Genomic DNA, 22,656 nt, shown 5'->3' on the forward strand with positions numbered 1-22,656 from the left:
GAAGTCAATGTCAAAGTAAAACGAAGTTGAGTGAAGTCAGTATAGTTTTTGGAGAACCGGCTTCTTCGCCTCGGCTCACTAAAAAGAACCGGCTCTGTCGGGTCCCAAGCGGCTCTTCAGGTTGTTTTTGCTTCTTTAATCCCTACACGACCAAATAGTATGTAAAATTGTGCACAAAATGACTTAAAGGGAGTCGGGGAATAGAACAAAAAAAGAAAAATAAATACCAAAATGAAAAAGTAGTGAAAAGCTAAAAAAAAACGAAACAAAAGGAGAGAAAAAGAAAAAAAGAGCGGGAAAATTCAGAAAAAAAAGCCAGAAGAAAAGAAAGAAGCAAATCAAGGGAAAAATGGTAATCGAGAACAAAAAAGCAAGAAAAAAAGTAACAGCTAGGAAAAAATAAACACAATGAGATATTTTCAAAAAGGAATTTAAAAAAAGGAGAAAAAAAACAGGGAAAAAGAGGAAAAGGTTTGTATTTCATTCAAATAATTTCCAATTATATCAAATTAATCTTGTTGCCAAAATTGTACTTCCACTAAAAAATGTAATTAAATATAGTTCTGTATCGTGCAACCGACTAAATAAGCCCCCAAAAATGTTACTATTATGTGACAAAAGATACCAGGAATAAAAGAAATGGAAATCTTGTGAAAGAATTGTAAACACAAATGACGTTTGTAGGCCCTGCAACCTTTGCAATCGCACATTAGTCAATTCATTTAAAAGTGAAAAATAATTTTGCATTGCCGGAAACTCAGCAAAATGTAACGTGATGTCAAGTTTTGGACATGTTTGATAATGATTTAATAATAATAATAATTAATAATTTCCTTGTATTGTCATTCTATGTAACAATGCACACAGAACGAAATGTCGATACACCTGACCCGTACAGTTAAACTGTAGCGAAGCCGATGCAGCCGCAGCCAAACAGGGCGCAGCCATTTTTAGTCATTAGGTGAGCAAACCCCCCATTCCACCCCTTAATGCTGAGCGCCAAGCAGGGAGGCAATGAGTACCAATGTTGTAAGTCTTAGGTATGACTCGGCCGAGGCGCGAACCAGCGACCTCCCAGTCTCAAAGCGGGCGCCCTACCATCTAGGCTAGTTGCCACACTTGGGGTTGCTGTTGCTCACTGTTTGAGACTGGGAGGTCGGTGGTTCGCGCCCCGGCCGAGTCATTCCTAAGACTTAAAAAGTGGTCGGCGGCGCCCTCTGTTGGCTGCGGCTGCATCGGCTCGCTACAACGGGTCAGATGCAATCGACATTTCGTTCTGTGTACATTGTTACACAGAATGACAATACAAGGAAATTATTATTATTATTATTATTGTTTCAAGCGTTGCTCACCGACTTTGTGTGAACGCTCAGACCCGTGGGAAGATTAGAGGGAGCATTGCTCTTAGGATCACTAGTACACCAGCATTTTCAGAGCGAAGGCTCCAAGCCGGAACATTAAATCTGAATGAAATGAGGGCGCAAGTCCATGCATGATTTTTTTATACTAACAACAGAACCTTAAAATCACATATTAAGGTAACAGGGAGCCAATGCAGGTTAGCTAAAATCAGGGTAATGTGATAAAACTTTCTTGTCTTATTTAAAAGCCTCGCTGCAGCATTTTATACTAGTTGAAAGCTCTTGATTTTGGATTTCGGGAGACTGGAGAGTAGTGCATTACAGTAATCCAGACTGGGGGTAACTAATGCATGTATTTTAATCCCTGCATCCGACTGAGACGGCATAGGGCGAATTTTAGCAATGTTGCGGGGATGGAAAAAAGCTGTTCTAGTAATATTCTTAACGTGTGTTTAAAAGGACTGATTGGGGTCAAATATGACACCTACATTTTTGACCGAGTCACTCTGGGTGAAATATTTATTAAACTTGTTGTTCGCAATATCATTCTTATGCCAAATATATATTAAAATTCATGCCTGTAAGCATATTTGTTGGTATTAATTAATTACTTCTGGAGTGTTTCCATTTGCTGTTCATGGTTTGTGTTTTATGATATTGGCCGAGTTTTATTTTCTTATGGTTATACAAGTAATTTTTAGAGGACTTAATTCTTATTTGTGACACTTTCCCTATAATTAACCAATTTACAGACGTATGGCAAAATTTACCACAAAATTAAAATATATTTAAGAAAGATTTTCCATACATAAGGCGCACGGGACCATAAGATGCGACAGTATGAACGTCAATAAAGCAGGTCAGTCAAACTTTATTAACCCTTTAATGGCGGGCCGTCCGACTGTTGAGAAGCAAATATGTGACACAGACACAATGTCTGTATGATGTCACTAGTCACTGAAATATGTCAGGCCACATGTCATTGGAAAGCTTAAAACTGATGGCATTCAAGAGACGCCGTCCATTCAAAAATATACTCATCACAGAAACATTACGATCAATCTGAAACAAGATTCACGAAAAATATAAAGCCGGTGTAGCACACCAAAGACATCGTCTTGCAGCCATCACATTCGATGATGATACGCAACCATGGTCTCCTTCCGTCTGTGAAGTGAATCCAACCGTCTAGAATATTTACGTTCTCCAAAACACGCAATGATGACAACAAATTTGAAAAAATCCGTTGAAAAGCATCTCTGCATTGATGGCTGTTGCTTGTTGCTAGGTGTCTGTTTAGCACCTTTCTCCTGGCCGTAGACTAACCTAACTTGTGATTCACATATTTTTCGGCCAATTGCAGGCTTTGTTTTACCCCCGTACCAGCGTATACGGGGCTGTAAATGCTAAAAAGGACTTGCCTCCTTTACTTTTGAATAACCTTAGCCAATAGTGACCGATTCAAATGATGATTGACACATTGGTTGGGAAATAAAACGCTGGTGTATGTATAATATGTATATATATATATTATATCCCGGCATGCACTGGGCACTACTTTGGGGGAAATCAGGCCTGCGGTGCTTACCGTAATTGCAAGACCTATTGCGACACAATGTTTATCCATATATGAGGCGCACTATATTATAAGGAGCATGGTCAACTTTTGAAAAAACTGAAGACTTTAGGTGCGGCTAATAGTGCGGAAAAATATGGTAGTCCAGGGTTCAGTAACTGAAAATGTTGAGAGTCATAGCAGACCTAAGAATCAAAAAACTAAAATGTGTGGACCCACAAAAAATGGAAGCCTTGTATAACACTTTTTCAAAAAGATTAAAAAAAGATTAAAAATTCATCCATCCATCCATTATCTGTACCACTTATCCTCACTCGTTTTGGCTGAAGCCCATCCCAGCTATTATTGGGGAATGGGCAGGGAACACTCTAAACTGGTTGACAGCCAGTGGCAGGGCACCTATGACAGACAACTCACTCACTAGGGGACCATTTGGACTGGCCAATTAACCTAACATGCATGTTTTTGGAATGTGGGAGGAAACCAGAGTGCCCGGAGGAAACACACGCAAGCACGGGGAGATCATGAAAACTCCGCAGAGGAATGCTGGTAACTGGATTCTAACCCATGACCTCAGAACTGTGCGACAGATGCACTAACTAGTCAGCTGCCGTGCTGCCCGATCCAAATTCAGATCACAGGAACATTTGTGGCCTGGAGAAGAATGGGCGCCACCAGGCTGTACTTGCACCAGACACGCCACAGAAAATTGTACACTTACGGCCAAAGTGGTTAAGGGATACACACCTCACCCACCCATTCCGAACAAAATACACCCAACTCATACAGTTTTCGCAAATTATAACATTTAAATTATTGGATGTGCAATAGTCAATAATTTAGCTACATTATATGAATACTATACATTAAATGTAATAACTTATAAAAAAATATTTAAAAAATCACTGGTTTCATATCTATTGTAAACATTTTTTACAACTTTGAATAATGTTACGAATGTTTAGTCATCTTTTTTTTTTTTTTTTTAAAAAAGCCCCACGCTGGCAATCAGGGCAACACTAAAGAGACACACGTGGCTAAGAAGCTGCAGGTTGCAAAATAGTTAACAAATTATTCTAGATTTCTTTTTTACTTCTTGATATTTTTTTAAATTAGAACTAAACTGTGTAGAAAAGTGAATTTATTATTTCAAATACCTTTTTTACCGGAACCCGTTAGGAATCTATCTATCTACCTTGGTCATATCCCTCAAGAGCAGCTGTCACAGAACATTAAAAACGCAAAGTAGGAAAAGTAGTCCATTAAGTTTACCATTGACTCAGGATCATTACCTTATGTTCTATCGATCATAGCGCCTCTCTTCTGGATGTTTTTCTTGGCGTGGTATATTGAGCTAATATTTTAAACAGGCAAGGCTGCTGTGAATTTGATAAGTGTGATCTTAAATCAGAAAGTTGACAACTATGTCCTTTGTCTTGTATGTTAGTTGGATCCTATTTCTGGTCCTGTGGAAGGAGGAACTTTGGTGACTATTTCAGGCTCTAATCTTGGCCAGAGGGCAGAGGATATCCACAACTCTGTTTCACTTGCTAGAGTTCCCTGCAATGTCATCCATAGCAGATATGAGATTTCTTCCAGGTGAGTAGCATGTGCCAAATATGAAATGACATGCACCTTTCACTGTTATCGTATTTCCCACACTATAAGGCACAAGGGACTATAAGGTCCACTCCCAAAAATTAGGCTTTTGTCATACATTTTTCATACATAAGGACTGTAAGGCACATGAAATTAAAACTAAAGTAATAGCTAGTGTTGCATTAAAATAAATACATTAAAATTAAAAAAAAATCATACAACACAGATTAACATTATGACTTCTTGTTTACTACTAAAATAAATTAATTCATTAATGGTTATTGTGCTCTTCTCATTCCGAAGTATCCTCTTTTGCACCAGGTATACAGCTAATGAACAACGTCCCGAATGACCTTTTATTAAGTTGCTGTCTATTTGTACAATGGCCTCAACCATTACTCTTATTAGGTCGCCGTCCAAACGAATAACAAAGTACATAAAAGTTACGTTAGCTTGTTTATAATACAGATACAGTCTAAGCTAAATGATGCTGACAGTAATTCAAACAAGAACATGTAATTTTGTACCAAACCTAACCATAAACAAAAATCTTCATTCAAGTAATCACAATACGTTTCATGCTTGCAGCCAATTACTATCCAAAGCACCAACAAAAGATTTGCAATAAGCATTTGAAAGTTGGCACCTTAGCTGTCATCGATGTTCTGTGCTTGTTTTGTTTTCTTTTAGTAATAAACAATTAACATGAGGGCACTCCAGGACTACTCTATGTGTAATTTGAACCATGCAATTCCAATTTTATCTACTGTATGTTCTGGTATATAAGGCTCTCAGAATTATAAGGCACACTTTAATATTAAGGTGTTCCCTATAGTCCAGTATATTCACTACATTTTTGTTGAAGGGTTGTGTGTGAGACTACAAGCAGCGGAGGAGAAAAGAGTGGACTGGCCTCTGTCAAAGTAAAGGGGGGAGGACTTGGAGTGTCTACTCAGCGCTTCAGTTTTCAGGTATGTGCTTTTTTATTAAATAAAGCTTGAAATGCACGTTGGTGCCACTTAACATTATAGCATATGAGCAGTGTTCTCGTTTGCCCGCGTCCCTGCGTCCTAGACGCATCATTTTTGCTGGGGATGCATAGTGTCAAGTCAACGTGCGTCCCCGGGACGCAACTCTTTTGACGCAAAATTGTCATTATTACCCGATTACATTTTTTTAAACAAAGATTTACCGCCCTCCAAACTTTTCGGCGGGCAGATCCGCCATTGTTATTTTGGTCTCGCGGTTCGAGATTTCGTCTGCACGCTGATCTCAGCAATCAAGATCTCGTTGCTTCAAGATTACGTCATTGTTGTGGTGCTTGTCGTCGAGGGAAGTTGGAAATAAACACAAAATGTGTAATTTCTTCAGTGTCAGTAATAAGTCGAAACTTAACGCAGAAAGTGGAAACCACAGCAATAATTCCGGCACAAAAAAACGGCGGAGGAATTTTTCGGAAGATTGCGAAGGCAAGGAAAACACGTGTGTTGAAGCAAACGATTCGACGAAAGAAAGCAAACAAAAGTATACTAGCAAGAAAAGGACTTTTCTGCCAAAATGGACTAAACTATATTCCTGGTTACGCTATGAGGAGGATGATAATGGATTGGACCTTGAGAAGGCATTACAACTGTGGCGGGACAGCAAACCATGAAGAATATATCAACTGAAAAATCTGAAGTGATAATTTCTTTGTATTACCAATTAACTGATGATTAAAACTGCACGAATATATAGACTAACATTTCAGCAATATTAGTTTGTATAATGTACAATATTTTTGTGAAGTGAAAAGTCTGAAGTGATAACTGCTTTGTATTACCAATTAACTGTGATGATTAAAACTGAATGAAAATATAGATTAATATAATTATTTCAGCAATAATATTTTGTATAATGTACAATATTGTTGTGAACTGAAAAATCTTGAAGTGATAACTGATTTGTATTACCAATAAACTGTGATGATTAAAACTGAATGAATATATAGATTTATATTATATATTTGTCGCCGATTTACAATTTCAACCTCGATAACATTAAATTTTGGGGACCCATAGATCTCTGTTGGGACCCATAGATTTTTGAGCATGCAAGTCCCCGGGACCCATCCCTTTTCACAGGTAAAATGAACACTCTATGAGTAGCCTGCTTTTCAATCAAGGTACCTCTTCTATCCCTAGTTGCATTAACAAGAAAAGGATGCCTGGGTCTAATTAATTAGCACGACGTAATAAGAAAATTGATGGGTGCAGGCTGTAAAATGCCTCCAGTGTTTCCCAGAATCCTCCCTTGCCTCTTTTATCTTGACAATAAATCACCCGCATCACAGCGTGTTAATGAACTATTGAAACAGACTGAATATTTGTAATTCCCCTTTCCCTCTTTTCATACGGGATTTTTGTATTTTCTGGTGCCAGAATCCCAAACTGAGTGGTCTTTCTCCCCTGAGAGGACCTAAAGCTGGAGGCTCGTCCATCACCATCAAAGGTCAAAGCCTTAAGACGGGACAACCAAGTGATATCAGTGTTCTCATTGGAGGCATACCATGTAGGGTGTAAGTGTTAAACAAAACAAGTATAGCCATGGTTATGTTAAATGTAACTTTTGATTGTTTCAACTGAGTGGTGGATATTCTTGATTGGAATGTGCTTGCTCTCTTTGTTCAGGACAAGCATCGACGAGGACCACATCTGCTGTTTGACCAGAGGCAGTAACAGAACAGGCGAACATAGCATCGTTGTACGCTTTGGAGTGGCAGAACGCCATCTACAGGGCGTTGTATATCATTACACACCCAACCCCAACATTTCCTGGGCTGCACCTTCGAGAAGCTTTCTCAGGTGCTTTTTAGTATATATAGATGACATGTTTGTTTTAGTTTGATGAAGACTTTAGTTTTTGCATATGGCAAATGTTTTGCCGAGACTTGTTTTTCCTTGATGAATTGAAAAAGTGAGCTTCAGTAGAATTAAATAAAATAAATCATTTTTAATGTTTATTGTTCCAAAAATACATTAATGGTATTTCTAAATTGTTAATTATTTAAAAGAGGATTATTATCCAATATTGTTTAGAAAACACCAATGGACGCTATATTTTGTGAAAAAACACTGGGGTGATCGAAAGGGTTCAATGTGACTAACAAGCGATGGGATGACTTTTGTAACGTTTGATAACCTCTGTGTTTGTAGTGCATTGCACAACACTAGTTAAGTATATTGTTTTTTATTTTTCCACCTAAGATGTTAAACTTCTCTTTTGCCTGTCTGTTTTGAGTTTGTTTGGAGTCCGATTGTATATTCGTTTTGTATGAAAATTGTTGAAAACTAAAAAAAATAACATTGGGTCAAAAAAGAGCATTATTAGAAAAAATGATATTGCCATCGATCATCTCCTAAAATCCTGCCATCACATCAATGCAATGTGTTAAATAGAAATTTACTGAAAGATCACGTGAAGACCATTCAGCCTTAAATGCAAGCAATATCAGCTCAAATAAATGTTTGCAGTCTACATCCATTGAAATGATACATTTGTCTGGATTATAGGTGACTGAGGCTAATCGGTGCCTAATCTGTGCCAACTGACTTTTTGAGAACATTTTGTCAAATTCTTCTGTTAATCATTTTTCTTACAGCGGAGGCAGAATCATCCAAGTGTCAGGTCAAAACTTAGATGTGGTTCAAGACCCCAAAATTCGGGTCACCCTCAGCCCGCCTGATTCTCTTCCTCCAAGAAAGAGGCGAAGCGCCGATCAATTGAAAGGACAAAATCGACCTATACAACTCAAAAGACGGCGGAGGATCATCCCAGAAGCAGACTGCTCCCGGGGCGCACTTTGCCATGTCAAACAGGTTTGGAAAGTAGCAAACATCTTCCTTTTTTCTAGAAATGAACATTTGTCATATTGCTTGTTCTTCATCTTGCCCTCCACTTACTGCAGTATGAGTCTCGCTGTACAGTGAATAGCTCCTTCCTCATCTTGTGCCCGACGCCGGCTGTGGGACTGGAGGCTAAAAGAGCTCGGGTGAAAGTTCATTTCCTCCTGGATAGCCTTCATTTCGACTTTAACACTGTGGGCGGTGAACCCTTCTGCTACGAACCCAACCCAAGGCTGTACATGCTGAACCGCAAAAACCCTGACAAACCTTACCACCACAAACCTGGCAGCATCATCTCTGTTGAGGTTAGTAGTGACGACATAATGTACGCCAGGAGTGTCAAACATACAGCCCCAAGGCGGGTTCAGGCCCCGCCAAGTGATTTAATCAGTCCAGCAAGACTATGCTGGGCGAAGCACTAGAATAAAATGAGCCGCATCACGTCAAAGGATGACCTGCAGTTTTAAATATGGAGACTTGAAAAGCAGACTACCCACTGTGGCTGTATTTGCTGACTACCATTTATCAACCATAAAAGATTTGAGGAAACACTCATTCCAACGTTATTTTATTATAAATAAAACGATTGCACTCACGTGTGCTGCGTTGATATCTTGCTCAAATGTACTACTAATCTACACTTTTCATCTACAGTGAATGAAAATGATTGGTTCCCACCCCGATTGATAAATACACAATTAAAAATTACACCTGGGTGTCTTTTGCAGAAGTTTAAAGATGCTATAGCTCCTTGCTATAGCATATATGAAATCTAACACCAAAATTCCTAAATTTAAGTATACATTTTTATTTTTTAAAATGTAAAATCCATCATGTCAAATATTTTTAGTCTATTATTGTAAATACATACACCCAATATTAATATTATCCATCCATGATCTGTACCGCTTATCATCACTATGGTCGCAGGGGTGCTGGAGCCCATCACAGCCATCTTCCGGCAGTGGGCAGGGGACACCCTGAACTGGTCACCAGCCAGTCGCAGGGCACTCAGAGACAAACAACCATTTACCCGCCCTTTCACACTTAGGGGCAATTTGGACCGGCCGATTAACCTGACATGCATGTTTTTGGAATGTGGGAGGAAACCAGAGTACCCACGCAGGCACGAGGAAAACATGCAAACTCCACACAGGGAGGTTGTGGTAGCTGGAATTAAACCCTGGACCTCGATGGGGCTGCATGCTAACCACCCATCCGCCATGTCCTGATTAATATTATACATATTACAATTTTACTAGAAAGCACCTTACAGTGCCACTAGGGTTACCATACACAGAATAAAACTGTGATATCATTATAAACTGACAATAAATACAATTAGTGCTATTTTGGTCACTTTCCAGTTTGCACAAGTTTTTCTGAATTGATTTAATTGTGGTGGAAACAAATTCAACTGTCGTTCTGCTTTTTTTTTTCATATTGCACAGTTGATTGACACTATAAGAGATTCATCTCAGTGAAGGAAAATAAATATTGAAGGGAAAAAAGCCTCCATGATCGTTTTATAATCAATATTGTTTTTCATAATTATGATGTAACAGATGTGTCATAGATTAATGCAGGCACCTTGAGAGTGTTTATTTCTACCATGTGTGTCCTAAACTCAAATGAGTTAGACACCCCTGGTTTACATGATGTTAATCATATGAGCTATATATAGAGAATTTGAGTGCATGATGAATACACGTTCCTGGCAAGTGGCCGATGGTTTCACTAAATATAATGGAACAAAGGCAAATTTGTGGACATATCTTGTGTTTTCCAAATTACTCAAGTGTGCACCACGGCTTTTGCACACATTGATGATTTATTATTTACATTTCAATTATTAGTTAATTTGTCAGAGACAATGTGATCATACCTACTTACAAATAAAACGTTTACGGCTGATATTGAGGATGTAAACTTTTAAGAATATTAATTTAAAATTTCTGTACCATGTGTGTGCATTGTATTCTATTAAATTACATTTACATCGTCACATTGGAATCTGGTGTTTTTGTGCTATATTCATTGGAAAATGTTAATCTCAGAGCACAAAATAAACAAGTGTAATATTGGTTAAACATATTTTGTGCACTTATCTTCTCTAATTTATATTCCCTCTGATTTATATTACAAGTGTAAAAATAAGTTGTTGGTTTTTTCAATTTAATTTTTTTCTATGACGATTTTTTCAAACATTTCTCCATAGGGAGAGAATCTAGACCTGGCCATCTACAAACACGAAGTCGAGGCTCGGATCGGTGATGGTGTATGTTCAGTGAAGACGCTGACCCATAATCATTTGTACTGTGAACCACCAGCAAAGCAGCCGTCAGTTAGCACCAGCCAGGATAAGGAAATTACAGACAGCCTGCCTGAGTTCACTGTAAGTAACCAGCACAGTTCTCTGTCTCCACGCTTGCACACCTAAACTGTTTTTTTTTTTTTTTGATTTTATGAATTTATAGATATGTAACATAGGGATGTCAAACTCAGTTCGGCTCTGGGGCAGGATTCAGACTTTCTGTTCTCGGGCGGGCCGGACCAGAAAAAGAATGTCAAACTCCAAATGTTTAGCTATTTATTTTCAGTATTATGTTTTATCAGCGTATGAGTATGGATGTTAAGACGGGACTGTATGAGAGTGTGATTGTGCCGACTGTGTTGTATGGTGCAGAGACTTGGGGCCTGAATGCAGATTTGAGAAGGAAATTAAATGTTTTTGATATGAAGTGTTTGAGGAGTATGTTAGGAGTGACAAGATTGGATAGATTGAGAAATGAAATTGTGAGAGACAGAACTGGAGTAGTAGTGGAACTGAGCAAGCGTGTGGATAAGAGAGTACTCGGTTGGTTTGGACACATGGAGAGGATGGATGAGGAGCGAATGTTGAAGAGGATCTACAGAGCAGAAGTAAATGTAAGGAGACCAAAAGGAAGGCCGCGATTGACATGGATGGATGGTGTTATGAGTGCACTGTAAGAAAGCGGTCTAAATCTAGTGGAAGCTAGAGCTCTTGTTGGTGATGGGAATGAGTAGAGAGGTGCTGTAAAAGGATAGTGGGATGTTTAGACGTGTTCTAAGGGATGGGCAGGGCACCTGTATGATGCAGCAGGGGTAAACCAGTGAAAGCTGTCGGGCCCTGCTGTTGAACAGAAGAGTGTGTTGTGTCACCATGGCCCGAGTGACACGGCCGCTTTCTTGTGTCCAGTTTCATCTGGAGGGAGGAAAGCATGACCAACTTGGGTGCCGAGGTGCTTAACGTTTGGGCATTTGGGTTGGCCATGGTCCAAAAAACTTGGTGTGTTTTTTTGCTACTTTTTCCTTTTTTTTTATTTTCTTCGTTTTTGAATGTGTTTGTCTTGCTGTCGGTCACACCTCTTAAGGGATATGACCAGGGTAGATAGATATGTTTTATCAATTGGCCTACGTTGGTAACCTGCCATAATATTATCACGACGGATGACAAGGGATCTTTTCTAAACATAATAAATACATACCTGCCAACATTACTGCTTTACGCGTGAGACTACTGAATTTCGCCCCTAAAAACGTCTACTGCTTTTTAAAAAAAAGAACAAAAAAAAAACACTTTTTCAAATTTTAACAATAAAAAAATATTTCTAGACTTAATACTAGTATTTTATTCTATGTCAGCGCTTTTTAGGGCAGCGAGGCTAAGTCTTTGTGCGTGAATAAGCCGCTCCAATGATTGCATTAAATTTACGCTTTGGTAAACATTTGCCCTTTCCAGTTTTGAACGAGTACATTTTTTGTTTTTTTCCCAAGATTCTGCAGATTGATTGTGTTTTGCACATAAAAATGGATTGCGCGATAAAATCTACTGCTTTTTAAATGTCTAAGTGTTGACATGTATGGATTTATTCACAAACAGTGGGGAAAGATTTTCATGTTTGGCATTGAATTGGTTAACGGGTTTATTTTAACAGTTAGGTAATTGCAGTTATACAGCTGAACCAACTCCCCATGCTATCCAAACTCAACAGTGCAAACTCACTCTTGTGTTTTATTTTAGGTAAGAATGGGCAACATGAACTTCTCTTTGGGTAAAGTTCAGTTTGACAGCAATGCCGTGTCCATATTCCCCTTGGAGGCCCAGGTGGGAGTTGGGGTCGGAGCGTCTATTGTGGTTCTGATTGTATTCATTATAGTCCTCATTTACAGGTATACAATCAAATGCAATTTTGTTAACAGCTTCTCTTACAAGTCACTGTATCCATGCATTTTTATAGGTTAAACACACTTGCTATTTTACCTGGCAGCCTGGACTTACTGTTAATCGGATGTACTTGTTTTTTTTACCAGGAAGAAGAGCAAACAGGCAATGAGGGACTACAAAAAGGTCCAGATTCAGTTGGAGAATCTTGAGACCAGTGTACGAGACCGCTGCAAGAAAGAGTTCACAGGTATGGATTTTCATATTCAGTGTGGTTTTAAAATGTCCTAATTTGTATTTTTCTCCAATCAGACCTAATGACAGAGATGATGGACATGTCCAGTGATTTGGTGGGTTCTGGTATTCCCTTTCTGGAATACAAGTCCTACGCGGAGCGCATTTTCTTTCCAGGCCACCAGGAGTCACCACTGAGACAAGATTTGGATGTCCCTGAAAGCAGAAGACAAACTGTAGAGCAAGGACTTGTGCAGTTGTCTAATCTGCTCAACAGTAAATTGTTTCTCACCAAGGTTAGCATCAACAGTTCGTGCATCAACAGTTCGTGCTTCAACGTTTTAGTAACATTTATGTATTGTCTTTTTTAATAATTCACCGATTTACTTTCGTGGCAACATCGAGTGACCACAATACATGTAATGGAACTATCATAATGGTTATTTGAGCTGTGTCTTTCACACGTCTTGGGTCTTCCCACAATATTCCTAGCCACATTGGAAAGAGACATTTACTTTTGACCAGGGGAAAGTGTAAATTTAATGAGAAGTGGCTGTCTGACGAAGGTTTTTTGTCATGTCAAAAGCTGTGCCTGGCAATGTTTACGCGGCACGATGTATTGTGTGCAAGAATTTTTTTTTATTGTTTCAACTGTGATGTTTTTTTTTTTGTAGTTGTAGTTGAATTGGTCTTAAATTTCATTTTCAAGGGCAAAAAAAAGTCTTAAAAAGTCTTGAATTTAACTTCCCTTCAGCTGTAGGAACCTTGTTTTAGCCTTTTCTTTTGCTTTTTTAATAGCTAATTGCGATTCAACACAGTTGCTCGCAACGCCCGGCAACCTAAAGGCATATGGAAATCCAACAAACACACTATATTATGTGCTATTTTGAGAAATGACAAAAGACCCAAAATGTGTAAAAATAAGGGATCTAACTATTATAGACACTATTTATACTATGCTGCCCTCTAGCGTTATGTGAAAATAGATTTTCATAAACAGTACATTTGGGAATAATATGAATCAGCAGTGGGCAAACTGCAGTCCGTTAGCCACATGTAGTCAGTATTTTTAACCCAGCCCACAAAACAAAAACGCTAAACATTATGTTTTACATAAAATGGTTGAAACAATATTTACTAATAAAAATTGGAGATTTTGTGCCAGTCTTTTGCCCAGTTTCCTTTCATGTGTCTCCCGCTGATTTTTTTTTATGAAGCACCAATTTGTACGATGTTTAAGAAACAAGGCCAACATTTGTATAGCTTGCTATATTTTTGCTATACTTGATCATTTGTTCTATCAAGTATTTCATTTATTTATTAAGAGATATATCAGTTTACGTGCTTAGAAAAACTTCTGAACAAGCCTTATAGCATTTTCAATACATATTATCAATTTTGATGCTTAAAAAAGGAGCATAATAGACCGTACTTAATTTTTTCAATTTATAGTGTTTCAAAACCAATTTGATGAAATGGTTTATTCATATGCAAGAAAAAAAAATATGCACATGTCGACATCTGCCTGTTTATTTATAAATGCACTTTATTACTAATATTCTCCAAAGGATTATGTCTTTTTTTTTTTTTTTTTTTTTTTTCATGAATGGAATCAAAAAAAGGAAAGAAATACTAGAAATTTGAGATACATATTTTGTATTGATAATATTAGAAGAAATGGATAGGTCTCCATTTTCTTTTTCCTTGTGTGATGCCAAGGTATCTGATTTGAGACTGTATCGACAGAATACACCATACAAAAAAAATGAAATCAATTTATTTTTTTCCTCCTGGCCCTTCTGTCAAATTCCTGAACCCTGATGGTTGGTAAAAAAGTTAATATTTTGATTACTGAAAATGTTGCGGCTAGTAACATGTTTATTTTTTTTCTTAATAGATTTTATATTATGCTTGTGAATATGTGGGAGTTCTTGATTAATCTAGTACGTGAGTGTGAGTGGAATGAAATAAATGCAAACCTTCACCACGCCACTTTTCTTTTCTGGCAGTTTATTCACACGCTGGAAGCCCAGCAGACATTTTCCCCAAGGGACCGGGCTTTTGTTGCCTCTTTGCTGACTGTGGCCCTCCATGGTAAACTGGAGTACTTCACTGACATCTTGAAGACTCTCCTGAATGATCTGGTAGAGCAATATGTTGCCAAAAACCCAAAGCTGATGCTGAGACGGTCAGAAGATTGGCAAAGCTATCTTATTTTCTTTTGTTGAAATAGCATTGTCAAGTAACAATTATTATTCTGTTTCAGAACTGAATCAGTGGTTGAGAAGCTTTTGACAAACTGGATGTCCATTTGTCTGTTTAACTTTTTGCGGGTACGTACCATGTAGATATGTTTCATGTTTCAGAATCCAAAAATGTGTCTCCTTTTTAAAGGACATATTTAAGATGCAACTTATTGTTTTTGTCTCATATTCTCAATAGATTGATAGACATCTAGTCAAGTCAAGTCACATTTATTTATATAGCCCTTAATCACAAAAATGTCTCAAAAGACTGCACAGGATTACAATTACACCATTACCTGATCTTAAACCAACATGCGGGCAAGGAAAAACTCAAAACCTCAGCGTGAGGAGAAAAGAAACCTTGAGAAGAGGCCTCACAAGTGATAATTCCCCTTCCAGGATGACCAGGGTGGAATAGATTTAGCATTGAGTTACAGTACACAAACAATAGTAAACATAAATAAAAGAGAGCACTAGGTAAACATCTCCCCTTATGAGCCAAAAAGAAAATGGATTCTCGCTCAGTGCAATCGTCAAAACGTCTCAAAATATACACCTGATTCTTTCTGACATTATTAACCCACCATAATTCTTCTTGGGCAGGAATCAGCAGGAGAGTCCTTCTACATGCTGTTCAGGGCAATAAAGCATCAGGTGGACAAGGGACCTGTGGATGCTGTGACAGGAAAAGCAAAGTACACCTTGAATGACAACCGGCTGCTGCGGGAGGATGTCGAGTACCGCAGCCTGGTCAGAAAACACACTTAAAGCATCATTAACAAAAGAGTGCACACTCGGTTTGCCCTTATTGTCGAATTTTCAACAGCGAAGATCTTAATATGGGAAAATGTGTCCTGTGAACTTTCACATTCATAAGCCATATCTAAGAGGTGCCCCAAAGCCATTTTGGAACAGTAGTCTAATAGCGCGGTACTTGTATAGAGAAAGAATTCTCAAAACAGATATTTTGACAAACAAAGACCTGAATAGGGTGTGAAACCATGAGAGAAACACATCTTGTGAGGTTTTAAATGGGTTGGACACATTTATGAGATTCTCAAAGGCCAATTTGGCTTAGGGATATAAACAATCAGCTGCACTTTTAAAAGGATTGTTTTGAAAAGATTCATCTGAAATTTCGGTTCAAAAGACTCACACGCTAAGCATTGGAGTGAAAAGTATGGTGTTATAGTATAAATTTATACATGATCACATTTAGACTTTTTTGGGGGATATTGATACACAGGAGGGGATTCCCAGCCCCCTCGCTCAACCCTACAGATGTGTTGCAACATCTAGTTAGAAGTCATTAAATGACCAAACGCCCCAATTCCAAACCTGATGCCGAGCACCAAGCAGGGAGGCAATTGGTAGCAATGTTTTAAGTCTGAGGTATGACCTGGCCGAGGCTAGAACCAGCAACCTCCCAGTCTCGGGGCGGGCGCCGTACCCCCAAGGCCACCGAGCTGGTAATATATATAAAATAATTAATAAGAGCATTACTAATAAAATGTGTAGATTGATGCCCCTCTTGTTCTCAGTTTCCATTCATAGCCCTCCCCTCGTTTAAAAAAGAGTTTTTATGAACCAATAATGTGTCGTGTATTTTGGTATCATATTTTACTTATCACTAGTTATGTTCCACCTCGGTTTCAGATGTTAATCGGGCCAAGCCAAGTATTTAAGTGAAAAATATGGCGACTGCAACAAAGAAAGCAATGGAGGTCAGGCTCATTTGCTTTCGTGCATATCTAGGCCCTCTACCAAAACGAGAACACCTCTTCCACCAAGAGGCTTACTGTCTTCTTGACCATTTTATCTTCTTGATTGTGAAAGTGAAAGAACAGAGTTAGCACTTCCTTCAAAGAGGGCAGCTGCTTTCACATCATTGGCTGGGGCTTCAGCAGGCCAATGAGTCAGACCTCCTTTTCCTCACTTATTGCATTCGCAGTCGCCATACTTCTCACTCCAATACATGGCTTGGTCCAAACAATATCTGAAACTAAGCTGAAACAAAATTAATGATAAATAAATTATGATACTAAAATACTGTTTACCACACATGTGACTCGCTGGATTTTTCGATGACTTGCACCGATCCGAGGCTTTGGAACCCACATTTCAAATGCACTTTCTGAAATGAAAATAAAGCACTGTTCTGTTCGCATATATTTCCGGGCCAAATTGGCCTTGGGGCGCCTCTTAAATATGTCCATCCAACTGAAACTTTTTAGGATGTGTTTTATCATGGTTTCAAGCCATATTCAGGCCATCGCTCGTGGAAATATTTATCTTGGCAATGCTCCCTACGCACAGTATAAAGTGCATCCTGATGTACACTGTTGATTGATATGTTGCAGGAGTGTTATGATCCAATCTGATTAACTATTGTCTTGACTGAGCCTAAATTCACACATCATGTTCCTCATCTCATCTCATCTCATCTCATCTCATCTCATCTCATCTCATTAGCCGCATCGCTTATCCTCAGTAGGGTCGCGGGGGTGCTGGAGCCCATCCCAGCAATCATCGGGCAGTGGGCAGGGGACACCCTGAACTGGTTGCCAGCCAATCGCAGGGCACACGGGGACACTCACTCGCTCATTCACACCTAGGGACAATTTGGACCAGCCAATTCACCTGAAATGCTTGTTTTTGGAATGTGGGAGGAAACCGGAGTGCCCGGAGGAAACCCACGCAAGCACGGGGAGAACATACAAACTCCGCACAGGAAGTCTGGAGCTGGATTTGAACCCACGCAGGAGGTTCCCATGACATGAACTGTGCCGCACACGCGCTAACCACTTCGCCGCCGTGCTGCCCACATCATGTTCCTGACAATTTCAAACTTTGTTTTAGAATAGAATAGAATATACATTTATTATCATTGTTACAAAATGAGTTGAACATATTGTGAGAACAAAATTGGGCGTGGCACTCCAGTTACACATTTAGACTGTCGTAAGATAAAAGATAAAAAGAATTCGGATCTATATGAATACAAAATATTTACACAAGAAAGTGTGGCCACATAAAGTTTGAACTATGGGTATTTATTGTTTTATCCATGCAGATTCTAAATGTTGTGACGCCAGCTGCTTTTGCTATTGGAGGAACTTCTACTCAGACGGTACCTGCCAAGGTCCTGGATTGTGACACAATCACCCAAGTCAAGGAGAAACTTTTGGACCAAACTTGGAAAGGGACAGCCGTCTTCCGGAGGCCTCATGCCGACTCTTTACACCTTGGTAAATTTTTATTGGTTTTCTTTATCATATATTTATAAATTATATTTATTGGTTTTAAGAAAACAAGACCATAACTATATTAGTTATAACGATTTTGCCTGAAACCAATTACCTATAGTAATCATTGTTATATTATTGCTAATTAATAAGAATCAAAACTTTTTTTATTTTGCGTACAAATAAACTAACTGTGCCATAATTTACATTTTTTTCAAGTATATATTTACTCATTTGAAGTATTATTTTTCTAATTTTGTCAGGAAATATCTTTTAACGTTTGTCATGTCAGATAATTTTCTGACAATGGGGTGAAAAATCTATTTCCAGCAAAGGCATAATGTGATAAAAAATGTTTCTTTTTTTTGTGATCTTTGTCACTTGTCGGCCTGCAATGCTCTTTGAGGTGCAAATGGGGCCCAAATTATGTGAGTGGAACATAGGTAAAGGAAAAAAATGACTGAATTGAGTATACAAAACCCAGTATTATGGCTGGTTTTATTGTTTTCAAAATGGGAATAGGTAATCATCGTTTTAAATTGCGCTAAAGATTTTGTTCTAAAATGTCGAACTATGGTGTTAGACAATAAGACCTTAAGGTACCCTCTTTATAATTTTTTGAATAATGCACTCCATCATTTTAATAGGTTCCCAAAAAATTCGAAAAAGGAAAACAAAATACTAAATGCATCCACATTATCATCTAATATGCATTTGTTTACTTTAGTTCCTTTTTCTAATTTACAAAAGACTTTTGGCGGCTCTACCTCAGTGATGTAAATGTACCTATTTATATAGCGCTTTTCAAGTCACTGAAGACCTCTCAAAGCGCTTTATAATGTGCTTCACATTCACCCACCGATAGCAGGGTCAACCATGCAAGGCAACTACCTGCTTATTCAGTGTCTTGCCCAAGAACGCTTCGACATATAACACGGATGAGCCAGGAATCGAATCTGCGACGTGTGCAAATCGTTTCAATTTGCACATGCTTTCATGGGATTGGCATAATTTAATGTGATTATTACTTTTTACCCAGAGTGGCGCTCAGGTGTGGCTGGTCACCTCATCCTGTCTGATGAAGACCTTACATCAGTTGTGCAAGGATCATGGAAGCGCCTCAACACATTGCAACATTACAAGGTTAGTTTTACATAAATATTCTGCAAATTCACAACAATCTAACGTGACCTGACTAAATACAGTTGGCAAATATCGGGAAATGGAGTTACATGTATTAAGCTTCCAGTTCTTAATGCCAACTCAGCGCCGTGAATCGTTTGTTTTCCGCCATGTGGTTGTGCAGGTCCCTGATGGAGCCACTGTTGCCCTCATTCCCAGAAGCATCAAAAATCACCTCCATGACAGCCACGATTACATGCCTGGAGAGAGTAAGTCTGTTTCTATCCATTAATAGTGGGATATTATAAAATACACCTGGATGCTGTCAGCGTGGAAAATAAATAATAAGCAGGTAACCACACGAGGTCGCTGTTTGGCCATTTAAGTCATCTGGGTAAAAACAGTGCAAATGGTGCTGCAGAATGCGATTTCCACGCAGACTTTTAATTCTACGTGACGTTTGACACCTGACTAAACTGTCAAAATTATATGTATAGATAAATGATTTCACTAGTGATAAACCACTACAAATGTGTTAAGATAGCTATTTGCCTGATGTGATTCCATCACGCTTATTGTATTTTTCGGATTTTCGTGCAATATTTTAGTTGTTGAATTGTCTAAGTACCTTTTTGGGTTGCATTTAATCAGAGACTCCTATGCTGGATGATGGTGAGGAAGGAGGTGTTAAGCTGTGGCATTTGGTGAAATCCAATGAGGAGTCGGAGCTTCCCAAACGCAGGAGGGGCAGCATGAGGGAAAAGGGCGGTGAGCGGGCCAAGGCCATCCCTGAAATTTACCTTACACGACTTCTCTCCATGAAGGTAAGCCAATAAGGAACCCTTATAGCAGAGATATCAAACTTGGTTTGGATGAGGGCCAGGTCCAGACTGTGTCCTTCAGGCGGCCCGGATCGCTTTGTTTTTAGTATTCTGCTTTATCATGCAGCCTACTTTAGTACCCTACATATTTTAATCACGGATTAGAAGGGATCTTTTCTAAGCATAACCTAATATTTACAAACAATGGGATTAATAGACATTCCCTTTTCTTTGAATGCATTAATTTATTTGATTTAACAGTTGGGTGAATTTTGTTTTACACAACAATCCACTTCATTACGCTATGTAAACTCAAGTGGGAGCTATGAAAAACATATAATATTTACCTTAATTGTCATACTCATTTGAAATGCATACAAAAAGAAATTAAAAATAAAAGAGCTGGACTTACTAAAGTTGAGAGTATATTCTCCCTCGTCCATCGCCTGAAGTGGAACTGAGGGGGCCAAGCTGAGTGGGCCCAGCTCTTAACCGACCCTAAAAGCAACTATTTCCCACCTTAGTCCTTAGTGACTCATCCCCCTTTGCGAATCGCGGTTTGGCTTCAGAACCTAATCCCAGTCGCCGGGTATGCAACACAAGGGTTTAAAGTCTGCACTATATCTCTAGATGGACACATCACGTTTCGAATTTTATCTTTTGCTGGACGTCTTACACATTTATTGCCTCCAGCACACAGAGGGAGCATTTATTTAAAAACTTTTGACAAAAATGACCCAGAGACTCACTTCTTTTTTTTTTTGACATACTTAGGAATGTAAGTCATCCAATGGGCCCTGAAGAGTGTAAACCTAAAGTTTCTAAAAGCCATGTAAAAATGTTATGAACAACAATGATTTTTCATCCAGACACAGCATGGTAAAGTGGTTACAATTGATTTTCAGTAAAACCAAAGTCAGATCTGTTCTGTTTTCAGCCCGTGCACACCATTGCTGACTGAAATGTTTGATGTATAGTACTTTCTTTTGGGTTGACTCTTACAGGGCACATTGCAGAAGTTTGTTGATGATTTATTCACGGCCATCCTCAGCACCAGTCGTCCTGTTCCTCTTGCTGTCAAATACTTTTTTGACTTGTTGGATGATCAAGCCCTACAGCACAACATCAGCGACCCGGAAACTATCCATATATGGAAAACCAACAGGTGATAAGAGATCTGATATAATTTAATAAGTCTTTATTGAATGCTCATCCCCCTGAGATTTGATCTGCAACCTCAGTGGAACTGTTTAAATCTTCTGTTCTATAGCATATCAAAAACCTATATTTATGTTGACAATAGCTGTGTATAATTTGTCATTGCAACATCCATTGCAGCCTGGTCATCCTTGAAGGGGGATTACCTCATGTGCGGTCCCTTCTCAAGGTTTCGTCATTTTCCTCATGTTGAGGTTTTTGAGTTTTTCCTTCCCCTCATGTAGGTTTTAGATCAGGGCATGGTGTAATAATAGTCTCTCATTTGCAATAATCTGTGTTCTGTGCAGCCCTTTGAGACTCTTTGTGATTAAGGGCTATACAAATAAACATGACTTAATGCATTGTTGCAAAAAAACCTGAACACAGACTCTTAAATTGCAATGGATTAACCATAAATCAAACGGCAAATGCACATTTTTGGATTGAGATTTTTATTCTTTTTCCACTGCTCTTCGTTTACAAAATTATAATGTGTTTAAAAATCAACAGATTTGCTGAGCGATTGACAAAACAGAAGGAAAAATGGGGCTGACGGTAAAAAGCCATAGCTTATCTAGGTCCTGTCCCCTTGACAATCAAAACTATTTTCACAGTAATCATGTAATGTAATCAGATTTTTGTAACAATGGATTTTATATAACATAAATCACATCTTATGATCACACACGACAGATAAACTTATACGTGTATATATGTATATATATATATATATATATATATGAGTTTTTTTGTTTTCCTTTCCCTTTTTTGTTTTCATTTCGTTGACTCATTTTAATCATTTTTCTTTGAAATTCCCCCCCATCTTTGAACACGCCTCAATTTGGTGTTCGATTAATCCGTACAAATAGAGCCAAAAGTCAATCTTGATTCGATAAAACCAGTTTAGCTGGTCTGTCACTCAGCAGTTTCCATTTTGACGTCAAGGACCTCGAACTTGTTATCACATTTGTTGTAGAGGTTAACTTTCAGCTTGTTCAAGGCGTTTGAGCACGTTTGCCAGGTTCGGCGAGTCGGTTGGCCAGGGAGGCATCACGGCGTTGAAGTAAGGCCTTAGTCGTGCCTGTTTGATCTCTGAGCTCTGTCTCTGTTCAGACATTTTCCTCAGCCATTTCAACAAACTCCATTTACAAACACAAAAGAAATTCCTCTGATAAGCATGAAAAA

General features: G+C 38.6%; 1 protein-coding gene across 1 annotated transcript in view; it reads left to right on the top strand.

Moving 5' to 3' along the window:
* Positions 1 to 22,656, top strand: part of LOC148369790 (plexin-B1-like) — an 87,784-nt gene that overhangs the window by 51,101 nt on the left and 14,027 nt on the right. Inside the window, exons 17-34 of the mRNA XM_088331984.1 lie at positions 4,385 to 4,536; positions 5,402 to 5,507; positions 6,957 to 7,093; positions 7,206 to 7,379; positions 8,177 to 8,393; positions 8,483 to 8,725; positions 10,639 to 10,815; positions 12,466 to 12,614; positions 12,756 to 12,856; positions 12,919 to 13,136; positions 14,850 to 15,028; positions 15,107 to 15,173; positions 15,690 to 15,836; positions 18,160 to 18,334; positions 19,371 to 19,474; positions 19,638 to 19,722; positions 20,105 to 20,277; positions 21,279 to 21,439. Coding sequence (XP_088188110.1) covers positions 4,385 to 4,536; positions 5,402 to 5,507; positions 6,957 to 7,093; positions 7,206 to 7,379; positions 8,177 to 8,393; positions 8,483 to 8,725; positions 10,639 to 10,815; positions 12,466 to 12,614; positions 12,756 to 12,856; positions 12,919 to 13,136; positions 14,850 to 15,028; positions 15,107 to 15,173; positions 15,690 to 15,836; positions 18,160 to 18,334; positions 19,371 to 19,474; positions 19,638 to 19,722; positions 20,105 to 20,277; positions 21,279 to 21,439 — 2,765 coding nt within the window. The remainder of the gene's footprint in view (positions 1 to 4,384; positions 4,537 to 5,401; positions 5,508 to 6,956; positions 7,094 to 7,205; positions 7,380 to 8,176; positions 8,394 to 8,482; positions 8,726 to 10,638; positions 10,816 to 12,465; positions 12,615 to 12,755; positions 12,857 to 12,918; positions 13,137 to 14,849; positions 15,029 to 15,106; positions 15,174 to 15,689; positions 15,837 to 18,159; positions 18,335 to 19,370; positions 19,475 to 19,637; positions 19,723 to 20,104; positions 20,278 to 21,278; positions 21,440 to 22,656) is intronic.

The sequence above is a fragment of the Urocampus carinirostris genome, chromosome 3 (assembly GCF_059441175.1).
Source record: "Urocampus carinirostris isolate Australia breed hairy pipefish chromosome 3, RoL_Ucar_1.0, whole genome shotgun sequence".
Classification (NCBI taxonomy): Eukaryota; Metazoa; Chordata; class Actinopteri; order Syngnathiformes; family Syngnathidae; genus Urocampus; species Urocampus carinirostris.